Here is a 20,915-nt window from a genome sequence, read left to right as displayed (position 1 = left end):
AGCCCGGCCTGGGCCACATCTGTGATACAACTAACTAGCCAGTTAAGTTGAACAACCAGTCTGACTGATTCTTTTTCCATTGACTCACCCAGTTGTTTGAGCGGACCAATTACTTCTATAAAAACAGTGAGTGAGTCTGGTTTCACCATGGGAAAACACCCTGAATTCATAGCCTCTTGTAAAGTCCGTTGTCATCCAGGTGGCATTCAACACTGATACGACTGGAACACTTGCTTCAATAAGCTTTGAAAGGAATCCCCTACAAGCAGCTGGACCTGCATCACGTTGCTTCTTCTGGATGAACCCTGTCCTGTAGAACTTTCTGCGGACATGCTATCTAACCTGCGAGCGCCGTGCTATGGCCACAAGCCGCTCGTAACCACAGAGCCCTTGAAACGTGGCTAGGGCAACTGAAGAACTGAATTTTTATTTTATTTTATTTTACTTTATTTTTTCTTTTGGGGAGGGGCAAAGGGAGAGGGAAAGAGAAGATCTTAAGTGGGCTCCATGCCCAGTGCAGAGCCTGAGGCAGGGCTCGATCTCATGACCCTGAGATCATGACCTGAACCAAAATCAAGAGCCCCCTGAGTTTTTATTTTTAATTAATTTCAACTAAATTTAAAATTTTTGTGGCTGCTCTTTCAGTTGTTAGCACAGTTCTGGATCCTCAGGGAGTATCTTTTAGAGATGTGGTGTGTGAATGTGTGTATGTTGTGAAATGCTTAGAATAACAGACATCTTTGCAATTACCCCTGAAGTTCTTTCCTCAGACACTCCATACTAGATTTTATGAAAGCTTCATGAGGAAAAGAAGTTATTCCAAACTTATGCTCCTGTTTAGTATGACCTGGGGAGCCATCGGTGAAGGCTGCTGAGACGGGTACACTTTCGTAGCACCGAACAAAAACGAATCCCATTAAATAAATTCTCTGTGGGCAAAATCATCCATTCCCTCTTTCATTAATTCACTATAATTGAAGACATTATAAGTAAGCATTTTGATAGATGTGTTAATTTCCTAGGGCTGCTATAACAAATGACCATAAACTGGGTGGCTTGAAACAGCAGAAATGTACTGTCTCACAGTTCTGGAGCCTTGAAGTCTGAAATTCCGGTGTTAGCAGAGCCATGCCTTCTCTGCAGGCTCCAGGAAAGGATCCTTCCACGCCTGTTCTCCTGTGGTCCCAATGTGTGTCGCCCCCACCCCCAAACTCATATGTTGAAAACTTAATGTCCAAGGTGATGGTCTTTGGAGGTGGGGCCTTTGGGAGGTGATGAGGTCATGAGGGTGGAGCCTCAAGAATGGGATTAGTGCCCTTAGAAGAGAGGCCCCAGAAAGCTTGTTTGCCCCTTCTACCATGCGAGGATAGAATTTGAAGTCTGCAACCCAAAAGAAGATCCTTACCTAACCATGATGGTAGACTCTGATATCAGACTTCCAGCTTCTAGAACTGTGAACAATACATTTTTGTCATTTAAACCACTCAGTATGGTATTGTATGATAGCAGCCCGAGTAGAATAAGACATCTCCTTAGTGTCTGGTGGTTGTTGGCAATCCTTGGAGTCCCTTGGTTTGTAGATACTTCAGTCCAGTCTCTACCTGAATCACACAAGACATTCTTTCCTGCACCCCTGGATGTCCAAATTTCTACTTTTCTCTTTTCTTTTCTTTTTTTTTTTTTTTTTTTTAAGTAGGCTCCACCTGGGCATGGAGCCCAATATGGGGCTCAAACTCATGAGCCTCAGATCAAGACTGGAGCTGATACCAAGAGTTGGACGCTTAACTGGCTGAGCTACCCAGGAGCCCCTAGATGTCCAAATTTCTTACGAGGACACCAGTCATATTGGTTAGGGCCCACCCTACTCCAGTATGACCTCATGTTAATTACATCGGCAAAGACCATGTTTCCAAATAAGGTCATACCTTTTCTGGGAGACACAGTTCAATCCATGACAATAGTACTGTAAAGAATTTAGAAGAAAAGGAAGATACAATCTTTGCCCAAGGGTTTTAACCTCTACAAGGGAAGATAAACTGCTCATGAGGGTTGATGGGAGGTGAGGGCTGCAGGCCAGAGGAGGGAGCCCAGAGCCAGAGATGCCATGATGGCTGACAGACTTCCATTCTGCCCCGTTGCCAGAGCTCTGCATGAGTGTTCCTTGTTTCTCTGTGTGTGTTCCCCATCCAGGTCATCACACAAACAGAGTCTCACCGTCAGCGCCTCCTGCAACAAGCAGCTGCCAACTGGCACTCCTGGGCCATTAAAGTGCAGAAGATGAAGGCCATTTACCACATCCTGAACATGTGCAACATTGACGTCACCCAGCAGTGCGCCATTGCTGAGATCTGGTTCCCGGTGGCAGACGCCGGGCGCATCAAGAGGGCGCTGGAGCAAGGCATGGTGAGTGGCAGATGGAGCAGGGGCGGGGATGGAGGCCTTGTCAGGCGCTTGGAGGTTGTCAGCCTCCCATGTCACATGAACTTGTCAAGGACTATCTCCCTCATCTTTGTATCTTCAGTTCTTAATCCAGGGCTGGGCACCTCTGAAACTCCCTTTCTGGCAAATATTCAACATTTCTTTGATCTTCAGCAAGGGCATGTTGACACTGATGTACCAATCACTCTGCAGGTTGTGACTGTAGATACCACATTCGGTGTGACTGTAAGTCTGTCCTTTCCCTCACGAAGGTCACAGCCTAGCTGGAAAGACAGATAACCAGACACCTGTGCTCACTGTATGCCCCCAGCTGTGCTCAACACTCCGTACCCTAGTTAAGGGCACAGCCTTCATCCTTCACCTCCCTCTCCAGATGGTCACTGGGCCAGGAACAGATCTAGAGCTACGCAGACAGGACAAGGCCCTCCTTCAACAGACTTTCTAGAAAGGAAGACAGATAGTAAGCTTATCCATAACTAATGTGATTTCAGGCAGCGATGGGGGTGAGCAGGCAGTAAGATGGGGGGAGGTGAGGAGGGAGGCTTTGTTCTGATCACCTATTAACCCAACTGGTGAAGAAGGGAACCTCTCCCCTAAGTGGTATAAGATGGCCAAACACGACAGCTGCCCCCGGACACATGAGACTGGCAGCAGTTGATTAGTCACACATGCTCAGAGCCCAGGGGGAGGATACCACACGCTACACAGGGCCACATGGAGGTTGTACTTGGGGCTTGCACTTGGGGGCAGAATGAGCCAGCCGGGGTTATGGGCTGCAGCCTCCCACGAGAAGAAGGGGCCCTGGTTTCCATGGAAGGACATGAGGAGCTAGTTTGAATACATTTCTGGGGTGGTAGGGAGGCGGAAGACTAGGCAGGGTGCAGCTGGTCTGGCCTATGGGGGAGCTGGCTGGGGAGCCTTTCCTGCTTGGTGGCTGGCAAATCTGGTGAGGGCAGAGGAACTCATGGTTTGGCCTTTGGGGCCTTGTGAGACTCAAAGATGTGAAGGCAGTGCTTGGAATTTTAGGTCTTACAATATCATTCTAGGGCTATTAGTGGAGAAGGCCCTCTGAGCAGATGGCTTAGAGCTGGAGTGGGCGGTGGGGGAGGACGGAAACCTTTCGGGCTGGAGGGTCTGAAAGTAAAGTCCTTGAGGTGGGCTTCGACTAGGAGGTAGAGGCTACCTTTATCCGCCTTGTACAATGAGGAAACTGAGGCACAGAAAATAGAAGTAACTTGACCACGGTCCTGGAGCCAGGAGGCAGGATTTGAATGTCCCCATATGATAGTCCAACAACGATCCAACAGGGCACTTAAGAAGAGCATGTCACTCAGATTGGGAAGGGTGGGGGTGCTTCCTGGAGGAAGTGATGCCTGAGCTGAACCATGGAAGGGTGGTCAGTGAGCAGGTGATTGGAGGTGGGGAGGAGCAGGTGGCACAGGCCCACCTGAAGGCCAGTGGCTGGAGAGAGGGTGCCGCCAGTTTAAAGAACGGGAGGAAGATCAAGGAGAGGCTGCAGCATGGTCCTGAAGGACTTTCTAGTGGTGTAAGGGGTCTGATTTTATTTCCATGCTGGAGCGACACAATCCAATTTGCATTTTAGAAAGGTTTTAGTGCAATGTGGACAAGACTGTTGGGATCCTGAAGGGTGAGCCTGGGGAATGGTTCATACCTGGGTAAGATGGCTGCTGTGGAGTCAACTGGTTTCCATGCAGAAGTAGTGGGGGTGAAGGTGTGAAAGGGAGTCTAAGTCAATGTCTTGATTAAAAGATGGAAGAGTTTTGATTTCATTCTTTAGGTAATAAGAAGCCTTTGAAGATTTTTGAGTAGGAAGGTGTGAAAGGAGTCTGAGTCAATATTGGAACAAAGTCTTGATTATAAGACTGAAGAGTTTTGATCTCATTCTTTAGGTAATAAGAAGCCTTTGAAGATTTTGAGCATGACTGAAGCAGTCCTCTTTGTTTTATTTTATCAAAGAAGGATTGCACTGTTTGGAGTGTAGGATAAATGGAAGGGAAAGAGACAGAGGAGGATGGTGAGGCTTGGGGCTAGGCTGGCGGAGATGGGAGCAAGAAGAAGAGGGATTTGAAAGGGACAAGCAGCAAGATTTGGTGATTGGTTGATTGATTAAACCAGGAGAAGGGACATGTCTTATGATTCCAAAGGTTCAGGGATCTGGATAATGGAGTCTGCTGAAGGAGCAACGAGGCTAAAGGAGGACCTGGCTTTGGGGCAAGTTGATGTGTTTGGTTTTAGGCTCCTGGATTTTGTGGGGTTGCTGAGACATGAGAGTTTGAAAGCCCAGGCAGGTGGTTAAAATTTGGAGGAAGATCAGGGCCATTTGGAAGAATGGGGCAGATTTAAGAAGGTGGATAAACCCTTGAGGGAGTGAGCAGAGAGAAAGGAAAAGTAGAGGACCCAGAACTGAGCACAACAAGTGCACTTGCAGGAGCAGGAGGATGGAAATGGCCGGAACTCTACTTGCTTGATGACTCTCCCCTGGGATAAATTAGTTAAGTAATAGGAAGGTATTCACTTTTACAGATGTGGTCATGGGTCTCACAGAGGTCAAGAAATTGTCCCAAGTTTACCTGTAAGGAATGGTGCGAATCAGACTGTGATCCACGTGCTGACACCCAGCTCAAAGCTCTCTTTCTTACATTTTTGTCAATGTTTTTTGTAGGAACTAAGTGGCTCCTCCATGGTCCCCATCCTGACTGCAGTGCAATCTAAAACAGCACCTCCCACATTTAACAGGACCAATAAATTCACAGCTGGCTTCCAGAATATTGTAGATGCATATGGTGTGGGCAGTTACCGGGAAATAAACCCAGGTAAAGGGTCTGATGCATTGAATAATGGGGCAGCTTGAAAATGAAAAGCAGGTAAGATTGACCCCTTGGGTGGCAGAGGAGGTGAATTGTTTAAAACTGTGACATCCCTAAAATCTTGTTTGGCTTCCTGATGCCCTGCGTTGTCTTGCATAAATGGAGATTAGTGAAAGCTTTGTTCTTTGTCAAGATTTCACATGTTCTCCCTTAAACCCTAGTTATTAGGCAGTCACATTCAGTTCTTTTTCCCTCGCTGATTCAATTAGGGTCATCTCTTAACATCTTCACAGAGCTGTAGCTGTTTTGTGGGTGAGATGAAAACACACAGAACTTGGAGTCAGAAGACTGGATTCTTAGTACCATAAGCTATGTGATACTGGTTGCTTGGTTTGTAAAAACAAAGGGGTAGACCAGCTGCCCTTCAGCCATGTCATCCACAGTGCTCTTCTTCTCCAGCCTGTGTCCTAATCTTGTGACCTGTAATGCAGGGGCCCTATAGGTTGGGTGTCCTGTGAGTAACTGCTAGAGGTGCCTGGTGAATGCTGGAGAAACAGACAAAAAATGATAGTGGAAGAGTATCCAAAACACTCAGAGATAGAAAACGGTTTTATTGTTTATTTTTTTAGAGCGAGGAGGAGGGGCAGAGGGAGAGGGAGAGAGAGAATCTTAAGCAAGCTCCATCCCTGGCCGACTCCAGGCTTGATCTCACCATCCTGAGGTCATGACCTGAGTCAAAATCAAGAGTTGGACACTTAACTGACTGAGCCACCCAGGCGACCCCCTTGAAAACTGGTTTTTAAATCCCACTAAATTTTGTGATCTTCAAAACTCAGCTCATTTGTAAATGGGGAATAATAATGCTTACTTATTGATGAGCTGATGTATGTGGGAGCTAAGCAAGTGTTGGGGTTGGGGATGGGGAGGGAAGACAGAATCAGGAAGATACAAGGGAACTGGCTTGTGGGGCATAGGACGTGATCAACAGAACTTTAATGGGGACCCAGTGGCTGTGGGAAGGACTCAGGCTGTTGTGGGTCTCACCTCTACAGCTCCCTATACCATCATCACTTTCCCCTTCCTGTTCGCTGTGATGTTTGGAGACTGTGGTCATGGGATCGTGATGCTACTGGCAGCCCTTTGGATGGTCCTTAATGAGAGACACTTGCTCTCCCAGAAGACGAACAATGAGGTGGGTGTCCATCGAATATCTTGCCTCATTTCCTTGAGGTTATAAGTAGAATATGAAAAATGTGTATCTTTTCACCATAGGAACAACATGTTTTATGAAAAGCAAAAGATAGAGAGTAGAAAAGGGCCAAAATTCAACACAGAAATTCCTGCCCAAAGCTCAGTGCTTTGGCTGGTGTGGTTCCTTTCAGCATTTTTGTTTTTTTGTCCATTGCTAGACAAGGCATTGATCTTATTTTTAAGATTTTTACCCCTAACATTGATTTTTTTCCCTTTGATTATAAAAACAATACATGTTTATCCTAAAAATTGGGGAAAATATAATAATTTAACTACCTAGAAAAAATTACAACTACTGTTTTTATGTATCTTTCCATTTTTGTCTGTGTTTATACACAAACAGTTTTTAAAAACTGGGATCAAGGGGCGCCTGGGTGGCACAGCGGTTAAGCATCTGCCTTCAGCTCAGGGCATGATCCCGGCGTTGTGGGATCGAGCCCCACATCAGGCTCCTCCACTATGAGCCTGCTTCTTCCTCTCCCGCTCCCCCTGCTTGTGTTCCCTCTCTCGCTGGCTGTCTCTGTCTCTGTCGAATAAATAAATAAAATCTTAAAAAAAAAAAAACTGGGATCAAATAGTGCATATTAATTTGTGGCCTTCTTTTTTTTCCACTTAACATATCACAGATATTTTTCCCAGGGGGCCTTAGTGCACAGTCGGTTGGGTATCCAACTCTTGATTTTGGCTCAGGTCATGATCTCTTAGGGTCCTGGGATAGAGTCATGTTGCCCTCTGTGCTCAGCATGGAGTCTGCTTGGAATTCTCTCTCTCTCCCTCTCTCTCTCTCCCCCTCCCCAGCACACATCCTGTCTCTCTATCTCTCTAAAAAAAAAAACAAGAATCACAAATATTTTTTCATGGCAGAGCCCTTCTCCCACAATCAGCCCATGACCAGTGTTCTTATGAAACACCAAGAACCCCTAAAAATTATGTCTTCACTTTTACACTTGAAGTGTCCACACCTTCTGTGAAGAGCCTTCTTGGTGTTGTGAAGCTTGAGACAACTCAAGCGTCTTCAGTGTTTCAAAGTTAATTAGTTAGGGTCACTTTATGTTCATTGTAGTAGATTTTATAAGCTGGAAATGTGCCTTTAGCTGTGTTCTGCATTTTAAGACTATCTGCAAACTTTTATTACAAGTTGTCTTAACTAGAGCTAGTTCAGTGATGTCACAGTGGGTTAATCATCAGCAAGATTAGTGGGAAAATACACTCCTGGCCAATATAGTTTTGCATGACCAGCATTTTAACAGCTGTAGTTTCCTATAATATTTGAAGTCTCAAAGCTACATATGAGCAGGTCTGAGAATGATTGACACACATCATTCGGTATTACAGAAAGCACTTGACTCTTCCTAGTGGATGTGCTTAGACAGAGACTCGATTTTATAATGACAAGGCCCAAAATGAGTGTAGATTTGACTTGCCATAAAATTGAGCTCCACACGAGTCCAGCTCTGTGCTTGTATTCTAGAAGCACTTGAGACAACAGCTGCCCATTGTCATGACCCTTCCCTGACATGTGAGGCCACAGCTTATACTTCAGTTATGTTTTCTTTTTTTTTTTTTTATTATGTTATGTGACCATACAGTACATCATTAGTTTTTGATGTAGTGATCCATGATTCATTGTTTGCGTATAACACCCAGTGCTCCATGCAATACATGCCCTCCTTAATACCCTTCACCGGGCTAGCCCATCCCCCCACCCCCTCCCCCTCTAAAACCCTCAGTTTGTTTCAGTTATGTTTTCTAACCAAGGATCACTCAAAGAATATGGGGCTTATATCGTTTTGCTTCCACAGTAACAATTACCAGTCTAGGACTTTTCTGATTCATGGATATAAGCTCAGGAAAATAATGTGTGTGCTCTATTTGGATCGCTTTGATGTTGCCTCATCCCATGGCCCCTCCGTATAGGGCCTGTGTGCCTTGCTGGGGCAATTCCTGGGGTGCTGGAGACGTCCTGTAACACACTTCCCACCCTGGGATCTGGTGCCGATCCTGCTGACTGTCATTCTCTCTGTCTCCCTGAGGCAGATCTGGAACACCTTCTTCCATGGACGCTATCTGATTCTCCTTATGGGCATCTTCTCCATCTACACGGGCTTGATTTACAACGACTGCTTCTCCAAGTCTTTCAACATCTTCGGCTCTTCTTGGAGTGTCCGACCCATGTTCAGAAATGGCACGTGGAAGTAAGTTTACAGACAGAGATGCCCCCCCGCCCGTCCGAGTGGCCTCAGTGGCAGATTTCATGGCCAGGAGGTCTACACCAGGCTCTGCTCAGAGGTGTGCCCACAGAGTCAACAAAGAATCCCATTTTATCTACTCAGTGAGAGACCTCAAACCAGTCCCTCACTAACTGGACTGGTAACCGTAATACATGGAAATAGTTTTTAAAATTTCAATTAAGTATATATCATGGTGTGCACAGTGCTACTGTGAAAGCACATGGCGGAGCAGATATAAACGGGGCATCCTGGCATCAGTCACAGAAGACAAGTTCCCTGGAGGAGAAGGAGGCCTTTGCAGCATGCCTTGCTCTGACAGGGAACTGGGAACAGTGAAATTAGGCATCCAGGTGCTGAGGATAGAAGGCTGATGTGGGTGTTGAACTATATAAATGATTGGTTCCCCATGTTCAAGGTCCCAGACTCACCTGAAGGGCATTTTCTTTGACGGTTCAGAGCAGCTTGATTCAATGTCAAAAGCAAAGGAGGGGATGGCTAGTTTTGCAAAAGTGGTTCCCTGTGTTTACCCACACAGTGAGGAGGGCGGGTAGGGTGGCATGGGTTGGGGTGAGTAGCTGGTGAGGACATGGCTGCAGAACAGAGGGACCTGGGAACTCTCTCTATGTCCACAAACCACACCTCGGACAGATAGTAAGAGGGTGGGTTGCTGCGTCATGGAGGGTCAGTTTAGTTTCTCTGATGGGTCCAAGTTCCTTGTGGTAGAGGACAGAAATGTTAAACAATAAATAAATGAATAAAAATGAAGACTAAAACATTTTCCAGAATTACAGATGGTTTTATTGACAAGTGTTTTGGTTTTTGCTTTACAATTAGTACCCGGAAGAGATGCCTAGGCGAACAAAGCTTTCATAAATTTAAAGGCAAATTACTTATTTTGCTCTTTAGATTTAAACTCATACGCATAGTGATGGACTTTGAAACATGTTAAGTCAGCATCATTTCACCAAACCACCAACATGAAATCTCTTTCACCCAGGCAAGGTCATGATTGGCAAAGGTCTGAGTCAACTGGCTTTTTGTCACTCTGCAAATGTGGGCTGGAATGTTCTTTTATGTACCTATGAATGACCCCTGGCTCAATTCAAGGCTCTTGGAGGCCAAACCCAGTCTGAGGGACACTCAGCCATTGACTGTATGAAGTGGGACCTCAGTAACTGTGAGACAAACAAAAATTGCAGTCATCCATCAGAGTGGCGAAGGACACAGCAGGCTGATTTTGGTCACAAGTCATAAGCCAGGTCTTGGGGCTTGCTTTCCCTGACAGTTGACTAGGGACACGGTCACAGTGCTTGTCAGCCCAAGACCACAGAAGCATGCCTGTCATCCCCAGAACTGAGTTTTCTGACTTAGGGAATGTGGGGCACCCATGGGGAGCTTGAACATCTCAGCAAGAGGGCGTGGGAAAGGGCTTGCAGAGGCTGGCTTCCCAGAGGATGAGGGCAACGTTTGGTCATTTTTGTGGTTCGGGCATTGTCCTTGTTTTGATATCAGATATGATTGTGGATTGGTCTTGTTTGTGTCTGGACCCAGCACGGTCACAGGGTGGCTTTGTCTGGTGGTGTTCTGTGAACTTGTTTATGCTCAACAGCAGATACCCTGACTTTGCTGTGGTGGCCAGTTCACTCCCATCCGGGGTGGCTTTCTTCTTTGTCCACACACAAACAAATCTCCTCATTCAGTGCAACCATTTGCCCTGAGGCATGCCATTAGCGTGGGGGGGGGGTGTCTGTGTCTGAGATGGCCAGTTAGGGCCAGCTGTTCCCACTGCATCTGGAGGGCCTGGTCAGCATGATCAGGCTTCCTGATTCCCCAACTGCTACCTACCACCTCTAGAGCCTCAGCTGTAGGAGGAAGGGAGTATATTTCTAGGTAGCCAGCCAAAGTCTCCAGAACTCTCTCATCATTTCACTACTCCTTCTTGGCCCCTCTATAGATGTGTGCTCTGTTAAACACACACACACACACACACACACACACACACACACACACTCACACATACCCGTAATCGGCTTGCAGAGATAGTAAGAAATTTCTACCCACGGACATTCATGCTTCTAGGCAAAGCTGGGAGACTGATTTAAAGGCGTTCAATGGACCACAACTTTTGAGAACTAAGTTTCATAGAGATTAGGGTCCTTGGGTAAAAGCCAATTCATTCCTCCAAGATGAGCCCACATGCTCCCCGGGGAGGTTTTCCAGGCTTGTCCTTGGGCTGAGATTTGTTTCCTCTATGCTCCTTCACGCCTGGCCCGACTTCTTTTCTGATGTGGTATAACTGTTTTTCTTTAGAATACTCCACTGGGGTAGGAGCCCTTTGGAGACTTAGGCCGTGAGGCATCTCAGGGGCCAGATGGTAATGCCTGTAGCCTCAGCACCTAGGGTGATACTTGGCACATAGTAGCCATTCATTGGATGATTGAATGAGCCAAAGGATGAGTTGCACCAACAGTGAGGCTTTGATTGGCTTACAAGTTCATGACCAAGGACGCTATTGTATATTTTTTCTACCTTTGGTTGATCATTGATTTTGTTTTTATTTTTCCTTTCTCCCTCTGTAGCACACACGTAATGGAAACAAATCCGTATTTACAGCTGGACCCAGCTGTTCCAGGAGTGTACTCTGGAAATCCATACCCATTTGGGATTGACCCGGTAATAATATCTTCTTGGGTTAAATATTTATTATGTAAAATGTCTTGCTGGGGAGATCTCTAGGTAGAGGAGAAAGTGCCAGAGGCTGTCAAATCAACAAATTTATGCTGAGAAAATATTACATATACTGGAGGTTTTATGACAGGACTCAAGTAAATGTCCTACCTATACCCTTTACCTAGCCCCTGGGTCATTTTCCATATAGTTGCTCGAACATTTGCCTCTTTCTGCAATAATTTCTACCCCCAATGGTTAATAATTGCTTCTTTCAAAGGCCCTTGGTTGCCTGGAAAGTATGCACATTAAAGGAGTTATTTAGCGTCCTGATCAAACTGCCTGCTTTGACATTTTCTTGCAGTGACTAACATCTCCCTTTTCCTAGGAAAGTATGGCTTTGCTCTTATTTTTGCTTTATTTTACCACATAGAATTGATACAAGTTAAAAAAAAAAGGTATGAGTTAACTTTTATGGTTGTTATATCTATCTCAATTGGATTTGAGCCAAGCGACACAAAGGTGCTTCCTTGCATAGCCTTTGAGATAGAAAGGAATTTCAAGAAAGCTCCCAGGCCATGTACACATGATGGCCCAGCACATAACCGCCACCAGGTGGCAGCCTTGTGCCCCAAATGAGCTTGAGCGGGCTAGACCCGAAAGGCAAATGCGGTCAATGTTTCTTCTAAGCTCTCTTTGTGGGAGAGATCCTGAAACCTCAGTGTTGGGTGCTGACAGTTGAGAGTAAACAATACTGGCTCTAAACCTGTACTCTCCTATCTTAGGGGTCGTCTCTTTTTCAGTTGGCCTGGGTCCTCCCACCACTTGTCTGCTTCCCCTCCCTTAGAAAGATGGAAGACATCACCCAGGATTTGTTTATACTTGCCACTCAGAGGCACTTGCATTGTAAGCTTTATCCAAAGAGGTAAAGTCCTTGAAAGCTGAGTTGTAAACTGCAAAGTCCTGAAAACAAATGCAAGTTGTTATTTTTGTGGACCGAAAGGCTTTTTCTGTGGTCCAAGGAATTTCATGATTAGCCTGTGGGTGGTGGAGGAGTAGAGAGGGGGCTGATTCTAGGGTCTGGATGACCTTCCTTTGCTTTGAATCTCTTTGCCGCTACTGTCCTTGCTTCGCTTCCCAGCCCACCCCTGACTCATCAGCAGATCCTGCCCGCCCAGTTCTGCTCCTCTGACAAAGGATTGTATAGACACATCTCGGGACCAACTGGGCTGGAGTGTCTACTGGGCAGGCAGTTTTCTCATCTGTCCACCAGTTAGAGAGCAAGGAAAAAGGGGAGGGCGAAAGAGAAGTGGGAGGTTGAGAACTTTTTTCCCAGTAGCATTTATTTTTGAAATTTTTGAAATTTTTGAAATTTCTGGTCTTTTTATGTCAAAATAAGGCATATATGACATTAAACATCCATGTAATACAAAATAGCATAGAAAAAGAAAGACTTCCCTCTCTTATTCTGGCTATTCTATTCCCCAGAGATACCCCCTTTAACAGAACATTTCTGTGCCTGTGTTAGCACTTACATATTTTTTAAAGATTCATTTTTTTTTTTCATTTTAGAATGAGAGTGTGCATGTGCGGGCAGGGGGAGGGGCAGAGGGAGAGAAACTCAAGCAGACTTCCCGCTGAGTGTGGAGTCCGACCTGGGGTTCAGTCTCATGATCCTGAGATCATGACCTGAGCCGAAACCACGAGTTGGTTGCTCAATGGACTGAGCCACCCAGGCCCCCAGCACTTACTTCTGTTAATGAAGGGTTGGATTTTTACATAATGTAAGTGTCTACAGATGCATTTATTGACAGTGTGCAACCTCTTTTGGTGAATCAAATCACAAAATGAGAGGTCTTTCCAAAAGTGTTTGTGGATATTTTGTAATAAATGAACACAACAAAATGGTTAAAAGCCTATGCTTTCGGATCAGGCAGCCTGTGTTTAAACCTTGCCTTTTCTATTTCCTTGCTATGTGGTTTTGAGCAAGTTAACAACCTCTGTCTCTGTTTCCTCATCTGCAAAATGGATCTAACAACAGCCCTAAGTCATTGGGTTGCTCAGAAGAGTAAATGATTTTTATGCGTAAAACACCCAGAACAGAGTCTGGTACCTCAATAGGGTCAATACTCCATTTGCCGTAGTATTATTTCCTTCTTGGTGTGTAAAGAATGTAACCTCCCCGAGATTGAGATAAAATTCTCTTATCTGTAAAATGGGAATATTTATATTTATATCGTAGGGTTTTTGTTAGAATTAAATGAGATAGTACATTTAAAGAGCTTAGAATGTGCCTGGCGCTTAATTTTTAGTTTATCGGATTTGGCTGGGTCTACAGTGTGCTGGTAAACCTGTCCTAACCAAGTTGAGTCATCCCGTAGGGACTGGCCAAGCAGGCAGGCAAAGGAAAAAGCAGAGGGTGGAGGGCAAGCCTGGTGCTGCTGAAATGCCAGGCAGAAGGGGGTGGGAGTAGACGAGACGCCTCTGGTGTCTGGGCACCTGTTACTGGAGACCCTTTGTCCACCTTTCCAGCAGCCTTCTTGGTGGTCGGCCAGCTGGCAGCTGCTCAGGATGTTGTAAAGAGAGAATCAGTGAGATGTGGTTCCTTTCTGTATGTGTGCATGGGGTGGGGGCAAGCAAGGTGCCTTTGCCTTGAGGGTGTGCCTAGAGGGGCTTTGAGCCCTTAGCTGAAGCAAAGTAGTTTTTTTTTTTTTTGAAGATTTTAAAAATTTATTTATTTAACACAGATAGAGACGGCCAGCGAGAGAGGGAACACAAGCAGGGGGAGTGGGAGAGGAAGAAGCAGGCTCATAGCGGAGGAGCCTGATGTGGGGCTTGATCCCGTAATGCTGGGATCACGCCCTGAGCTGAAGGCAGATGCCCAACTGCTGTGCGGAAGTCATCTTAGGAGGAAAAATGAGACGACTTTTGTGGCTCTGTTACCTTTGAGATGCAGTCTAGCAAACCCTTATGACATATCTAGCAGGTGGTTTGGGGGTGTGTCTAAAGTTGAGGAGGGGTTGGAGGTAAGAGCAAAGACTTGAACCATTTACATAGGAGTGGGAGCAGAGACCATGGGGCCATTAGCTAGCATGGGACCCTGACCAGCCCCCTAGCTCCTCTGAGTGCTTGCTCTGTGTGTCAGTCTTGTTAAGAGGGCAGGGACACATATCCCTCACTTTGCAAGCCTGGCAGCTCTGTTTAAAACAGGGACTGTGAAGAAGGTGGGGACCATGTTTTGCCCATCGTGCTAATAAATATCGGCTACAGGAGTCGCTTCTTGAGGTAGACCCAGGAAAATGCTTTGTAATGTGAAGCACTATAGAAATTCACAGTAAAAGGTGGTATTATCAAGAAGGGATTGGATACATTCATGGGCCAGAGAGTTCCACCACTAAGAAGTACAACTGAGGCAAATTTGAGAGCTCTCCACAATGTTTCAGAATGTCTTTTCCCTGAGGAGGAAAAATCACATAGGATTTTCTTTCTTCTGGCCACTTGGTATTTACCAATGGCACTGATGGTTCTGACACATTTGTCATTAGAGTTGCATTGATAAGGGGTTTCTTCCTTTTCCTATTCTGAGCCTAAAATGCATGCATTGAACAGGATTGAAATTTGAAAATGTGGTCCCTACAGTGACTTCCCCCAGAGAAGTCTTGCTGTCGACCCTGATAGAACTTCCAGACTCTGGTCTCATGCATTTCTTGTCACATTTCCCATCCAGATTTGGAACTTGGCTTCAAACAAACTAACATTCCTGAACTCCTACAAAATGAAGATGTCGGTTATCCTGGGGATTGTCCAGATGGTTTTTGGTGTTATTCTCAGCCTTTTCAATCACATGTAAGTTTTCATGATTAACTTGCTGCCTGTTGGCCTGACCCTGTCATTGAGGAGCAGACAGAGCCACCCGTGTGGCCCCGTGTCCCTTTGTGCAAGAGTTTCCTCCTTCCTATGGAGAGTGCTTTGCCACGTGTCTTGGCTTGAGCCAGGACAGGCTGGTCTGGTAGAAGTGACACCTCTGTTTCTCCTGAGCTGGGTCACCCAAGTAGGAGTGCACCTTTCACTTCAGAAATACTTGAGCGTTCAGAAAGAGACTGGCAAGCCCATAACACCTTTTGTCCCCCAACCTGAAAGGCCTCTTGGTCACCGCTATATCCAGAATTAGCTCCCACCAGTGGGCAAGTGGAGACATAAGTGCATTTGGGCCAATGTGCCCTCAGATTCTCAATTCCCTTTGATGGAATTTCTTCCAAGTGGCAGCCGCCTCTCACTTGGGCTGTTCATGTCTTATCTTTCCTTCCCTTGTATCAAGCTACATCTCGGAAACATCTCAAACCTATTTTTCTGAAGGCGTCATTGTATGAAATTGTGGAAAGTGGTCAATTACACGTGGACTCTTAAGCTTCCCTCCGGAAGGGACCCAGACCACTTCTGTTCCCGCTGGCCAGAGCTGGCCCCGTGGTGACCCTTGACCCGAAAGCTCACACAAGTACAGATCTTCTCGAAAAATCAGATATAGTTAGTGAATCAACTAGTCACGACTAGTGACTGTGACCCTGGTACCACTGCCTCCCTGAAAGGGCCATGAGAATTAAATGAGAGATAATCCCGGAAAGTATTTTCTGGAGCAGTCTATCATTGGTTTCATTGTGTGTCAGGCCGGCCTCAATGATCCGGGAATCCTGTTTTATCGTGAGAGCTCCCTTTTTCATCAGATAACTCTTGCAATTAGCAAAGGGAGTGGGGGCCCTTTCTGACATTTTAACTTGGGGGCCCCCTACTTAGCCCTGTAGGAGTTGGTAAACTTTCTCTGTAAAGAGCCAGAGAGTAAATATTTTAGGCTTTGGAGGCCAGATGGTCTCTGTCCCAACTACTTAATCCTAGTGTTGGAGCATGAAAGCTGCCACAGAAAATCTGTCAATGGATGAATGGGTCTATGTTCTAATAAAACTTTATTAGTGAATACTGAAATTTGAATTACATATAATTTTCACATAATTAATTTCTCATAATTAAAAATGTAAAATCATTTTCAACTTGTGTTGAATGGGCTCAATTTGGCCCATAAGCCTTAGCTTTCCAATCCCTGTCTTAGAAAAATCTTCCTAGTCGTCCTATATCTTTGTGCCCTTGGATGTGTTGCTATGAGCTAGGTGTGCAGGTGAAGCTGAGGTCAAACCACCAGCTCTCCCTGCAGACCTGCCCTTTGCTTCAGACATTACCTTCCAGGCCCCGGTTCTCTTGAATCCTTCCTTTCTCTTTTTTCCATCCCTGCATAATTGCTGCTTGATAGGGGAATAGATGCGGTGTGTGAAAAATGAACATTTTGTGCTTTGGGGCGAATAATGAGTTCCTGATATTCACTCAGTGTTCTATCTTTCATGTGTGTGTTCCCCCCCTCCCAGATACTTCAGAAGAACTCTCAACATCGTTCTGCAGTTCATTCCTGAGATGATTTTTATTCTGTGTCTGTTTGGATACTTGGTTTTCATGATCATTTTCAAATGGTGCCACTTTGATGTCCACGCGTCCCAGCATGCCCCCAGCATCCTCATCCACTTCATCAACATGTTTCTGTTTAACTATGATGACCCTTCCAATGCACCCCTGTACAGACATCAGGTATCGAGGGTTGTTTTTCTTCCTTTATGCACTTGATAATGTCACATCTCCCTCATACTCTGGAGCACTGCAGAGAGGAGTTATTTGCAAGACGGAGCCATCTTAACACCCACTCAAGGTTGTTAGGTTCTTTAAATTTCAGAAGGTGTTGATTATTAGCTGAGGGTACAGGTGCTCAGGGCAATGGTGGTGCAGCTCGAGCTGCTCCTATTTGGGTGATACAGGATACGTTATTTCTGTGCCATTGAAAATCGGCTTGTGCATCATTTGTGGAGAAAGGAAAAAACAATCCTTCAGATTCATTGGCCTGAAACTGCACATGATCTAAACAGCACTTTAAAATGTAATCATCTTTTATTCTAAACATAAGCTCTAAGGTGTGCAAGAAAGAAAACTGAAAGAGTCAATAAGAGGAGTCCCTCTGTTCACGTGGGCAGTGGGCTCCCGGAAAACTAAGATCCAAACTCACACTCTCCTGTGGGCTGCCATGGCTAGTCGGAGATGCCTTCTCTTCTTTTCTTCCTTTTGGTTCTTCTTCCGTGAGCTCTCCCTCCCAACAACTGGACTGTGTTGCCATGCTGTTTTCTTCCACTTATAGCAATTCATCACCAACTTAGCAATTCAGCCTCACTGCCAACTTAATATTTTATTTTAAAAAAGCGTAAATGCTCCATGGGAACTGGAGATAAAAACCACTCAGTGAGTGACTTTTGGTAACACAAATAGTTTTCCCCTTGCCTCTCCCAGTGACTAACTTGATAATCCTGTGTGAAGGCAGATTATCACTAAGGGAGGGCACATTCATACCTCCCGAGTCCCGGTAGCTATTTTCCCAATGCCGGGTCACTTACCAGTAGCTGCTCACCCTGGGTGTCGTCATGAAAGACCTGCTCTGCCCTTCCCGCATGTGGCCTCATGCGTTTGATTCCTAATTGTGTCCTCCTTCTCTATAGGGGCAGCAAATAAGAAGAGAAAATGCCTTATGGCAGGGCATTTTTTATGAAAACCAAGGATAATTCAGATTTTAGATAAGAATGAGAGAAGACCTGTACCTCTGAAAGCTCTTTTGAGGTAGCCCCCTTTACTGTTGTAACGTTTTTGTCATACCTCTGTGAACGGTGGATGAGCCACCCCCAGGCTGTGAGCACTAAATGAACATATTTGGAGGGTTCATTTACTCATTGCTGGAGTTTGAATGAGTTTACTCGGGTTTCCCGAACCAATCTTCTCTTTAAGACAAAGGACTTAGACTCACCAAATATTTCATGTGCTAACTCCTTTCATAGAGTCTAAAATCCTCATCTGGTCTGGAATATGCACTGAACTTTGCAGTGAATGGCTTTTCCAGCTTTTCTCCCCTTCAAAGCCCTTATTGGGAGTTGGCTTTCCCTGTGACCTAGTATGGAGATGTGTTATCCTGACACATTATGGGTCATGTATGAAGTTTCCATAACCTCATTTTGGGGTCATGCAGCTGGAAGAGATGATGTAAGTTGGTAACCCAACCCCTTCCCAACACTGCCTTAACTGTCTTGGTGCCATGTTTGAATATCAAAGAAGAAAAGCAATAGATAAATACAAAATCTCCAGCTGCTGTGTACATCGTGAGGTGGAAAACCTTGTATAAAGATGGACAGACGACGGTGAGGTAGCTTTGTGCGCAGGAAGCTAGAACTGGCAAGAGTGGTGTGTGTTTCTGGGGCTCCCCTCCCTCTTCTGAGCATTTCAGAGGGAAGGAGGGTAGAAGACTGAGCAGGTGGGGGGGGCAGTGTTAGCAGGGTGAATCTTGTTACAAGAGGCATATAAATTGTCCCCTAGCGTTCATTGAGAACTTGGCCAGAACAGTAGAAGAAAAGTGAAGGTCTAAGAAATGTTTTTCCTTTGCCCCCTCGAGCACGCAGTGTCCACGCCTTTCTAGTAGCTCCAACCAAGTCTCCCTGGGCTTTCTGGTTCTATGACAACAGCAGCTCCGGGTCACTCCTCCAAGTTGGTGACTAGGGGGTATATAATAAGAGGTGGGGACCTGAGGATGTGAAAGGAAATGTGTAGCAGGATGATAAGGTGGGACGAATTCTGGGTTTCAGCAGAAGCACCAAGACCGTGGCTGCCTCTGCCCAGAGGGAGCTGTGAGGGAGACAGCCAGGGAGAGTTCAACATGGCTACCCCAGAGCCCAGCGGGTGACTCACCCACAGCAAGAGTGTGAGGAAGCTTTTTTTCTTTTTGAAAGACGGAGAGCCACAGAGCTCAGATAATTATCTAGTCCTGGGAATATCCAATGGCTAATTGAGATCGTCTTTGTGACTTCAAGTGACCCAAGGACCACTACAGAGTGACCAGTGAAGTCATGGGGCCTGCCACACTTGTCATGCAGGACCAGGGGCTAACTATTCCCATGGGACAAGGGATAAATCAAGTTGCCCTTATTATGTGTCTCATGAGTACTTCTTGTTCACATATGGGGTAGATGGATAGTGAGAGAGCACTCAAAGAGTAAGGAATAAGATAGTGCATTTCCAGTGTCCACCCTGGATTGATGCTGGGCGTCACCGGACTGCAATGGGAATATTCCAAGATGTAAAGGTGAATGGATCCATTGATATGCTTTACATCTCTTGAAATAAAGTACAACTAAAATGATCCATATTTATCATTTTTATCGTATAAGTTATGCCATGTGATCACCTTGAAATGATGGGATCTTACCATTTTGATCTTACAGCAAGAAGTCCAAAGTTTCTTCGTTATTATGGCTTTGATTTCTGTCCCGTGGATGCTTCTGATTAAGCCATTTATTCTTAGAGCCAATCATCGAAAATCCCTGGTAAGTGCCTATTCATTTCAGTTCACTCACTGCGGGTAGGAGTGTGGGTTCCTTGAAAATAGAAGTCTGGGCTTTCAACAGAATGCTGGGATTTGGGGGCCTTCTTATTTCCAGAACAACGTTCTATTAAGGGCAAGCATGTTTAAATGTTATATTTTGCAAACTTTGCTCAGTATCTGTGTGCACATCTGTGTGTGTGTGTGCCAAGTCTACCAGTAGTTATTATGAGTCTGAACCTGGTATTTGTTGAAAATAAAAGTATTCTACTACAGTTTGAGTTTGTTGGTGAATATTGAAAGCTGTTTTTATCAGATTTTACAGTTGTGAACTTGTGCAGGAGTAAAGAAATACAAATAAGCCAGCTTCCGTTTATTTGTGATTTTTCCCTATTGCCAAGCACCCATTTCAGCCCATTTCCTCCTTTTGTCTGAACTGCTCCTGCGCCTCGCACTTACTCAGGGAATGAAGAAGAGTTTACTATCAGTCTAAATCAAATAGGATTTGGGAAGATTGACCTCCCAGGGCACGTCAGAATCTAGAAATCCACATGAACACTGCTTGAGATTATCAGTCTCTGCTCTCTCTATCTACATCTGTGCAAAAGAGTAAGTGGAATGTGCTGAGATCACGTATGTTTTAAGTGATTGTAGATATTTTCAGACAAATTCTTTCTTTTCTAAAATCTGTGGGATATTGACCTGGCTAAGTCAGGGACCTGGAGATGAGACTGGAATTCCAGAGGTTCGTCCGTAGGCGGCGCCCTCTTTCCACGACACCTTCTCTTCCTGTTGTGTCCTGCCAGCCTGGTCTAGTTAGGAAGCAGTTAGGAAGCCGGTCTGATAAATACAATTCCAGTGGGAGATTAATTAAAAAGAAGGCAAAGCAAAGAATACTTGTTTATTGTTTGGTTAATTGGTGAGAGACCCAGATGATAAAGGGTGGTTGTCTAGAGGTGATCAAGTGTTTCAAAGGAAGCTGTCAAATAGCTGTTTGCAGACATAGACACCACTCTCTTTTCTAGAAAATCAGCCCATCCATAAATTGAGTGA

The 20,915-nt window shown here is 45.3% G+C and overlaps 1 protein-coding gene across 6 annotated transcripts in view; it reads left to right on the top strand.

Moving 5' to 3' along the window:
* ATP6V0A4 (ATPase H+ transporting V0 subunit a4) overlaps positions 1–20,915 on the top strand; it is a 76,905-nt gene that overhangs the window by 41,091 nt on the left and 14,899 nt on the right. For all 6 annotated transcript variants that reach the window (XM_034672909.1, XM_002914199.4, XM_019794089.2 and 3 more), the window contains 8 exons: positions 2,191–2,403; positions 5,123–5,273; positions 6,320–6,459; positions 8,556–8,713; positions 11,329–11,422; positions 15,144–15,262; positions 16,828–17,044; positions 19,765–19,866. In XM_034672909.1, coding sequence (XP_034528800.1) covers positions 2,191–2,403; positions 5,123–5,273; positions 6,320–6,459; positions 8,556–8,713; positions 11,329–11,422; positions 15,144–15,262; positions 16,828–17,044; positions 19,765–19,866 — 1,194 coding nt within the window. The remainder of the gene's footprint in view (positions 1–2,190; positions 2,404–5,122; positions 5,274–6,319; positions 6,460–8,555; positions 8,714–11,328; positions 11,423–15,143; positions 15,263–16,827; positions 17,045–19,764; positions 19,867–20,915) is intronic.

Source organism: Ailuropoda melanoleuca, chromosome 1 (genome assembly GCF_002007445.2).
Source record: "Ailuropoda melanoleuca isolate Jingjing chromosome 1, ASM200744v2, whole genome shotgun sequence".
Lineage (NCBI taxonomy): Eukaryota > Metazoa > Chordata > Mammalia > Carnivora > Ursidae > Ailuropoda > Ailuropoda melanoleuca.
The sequence above is the reverse complement of the archived record's forward strand: the minus strand, read 5'-3'. Positions and strand labels throughout refer to the sequence as shown.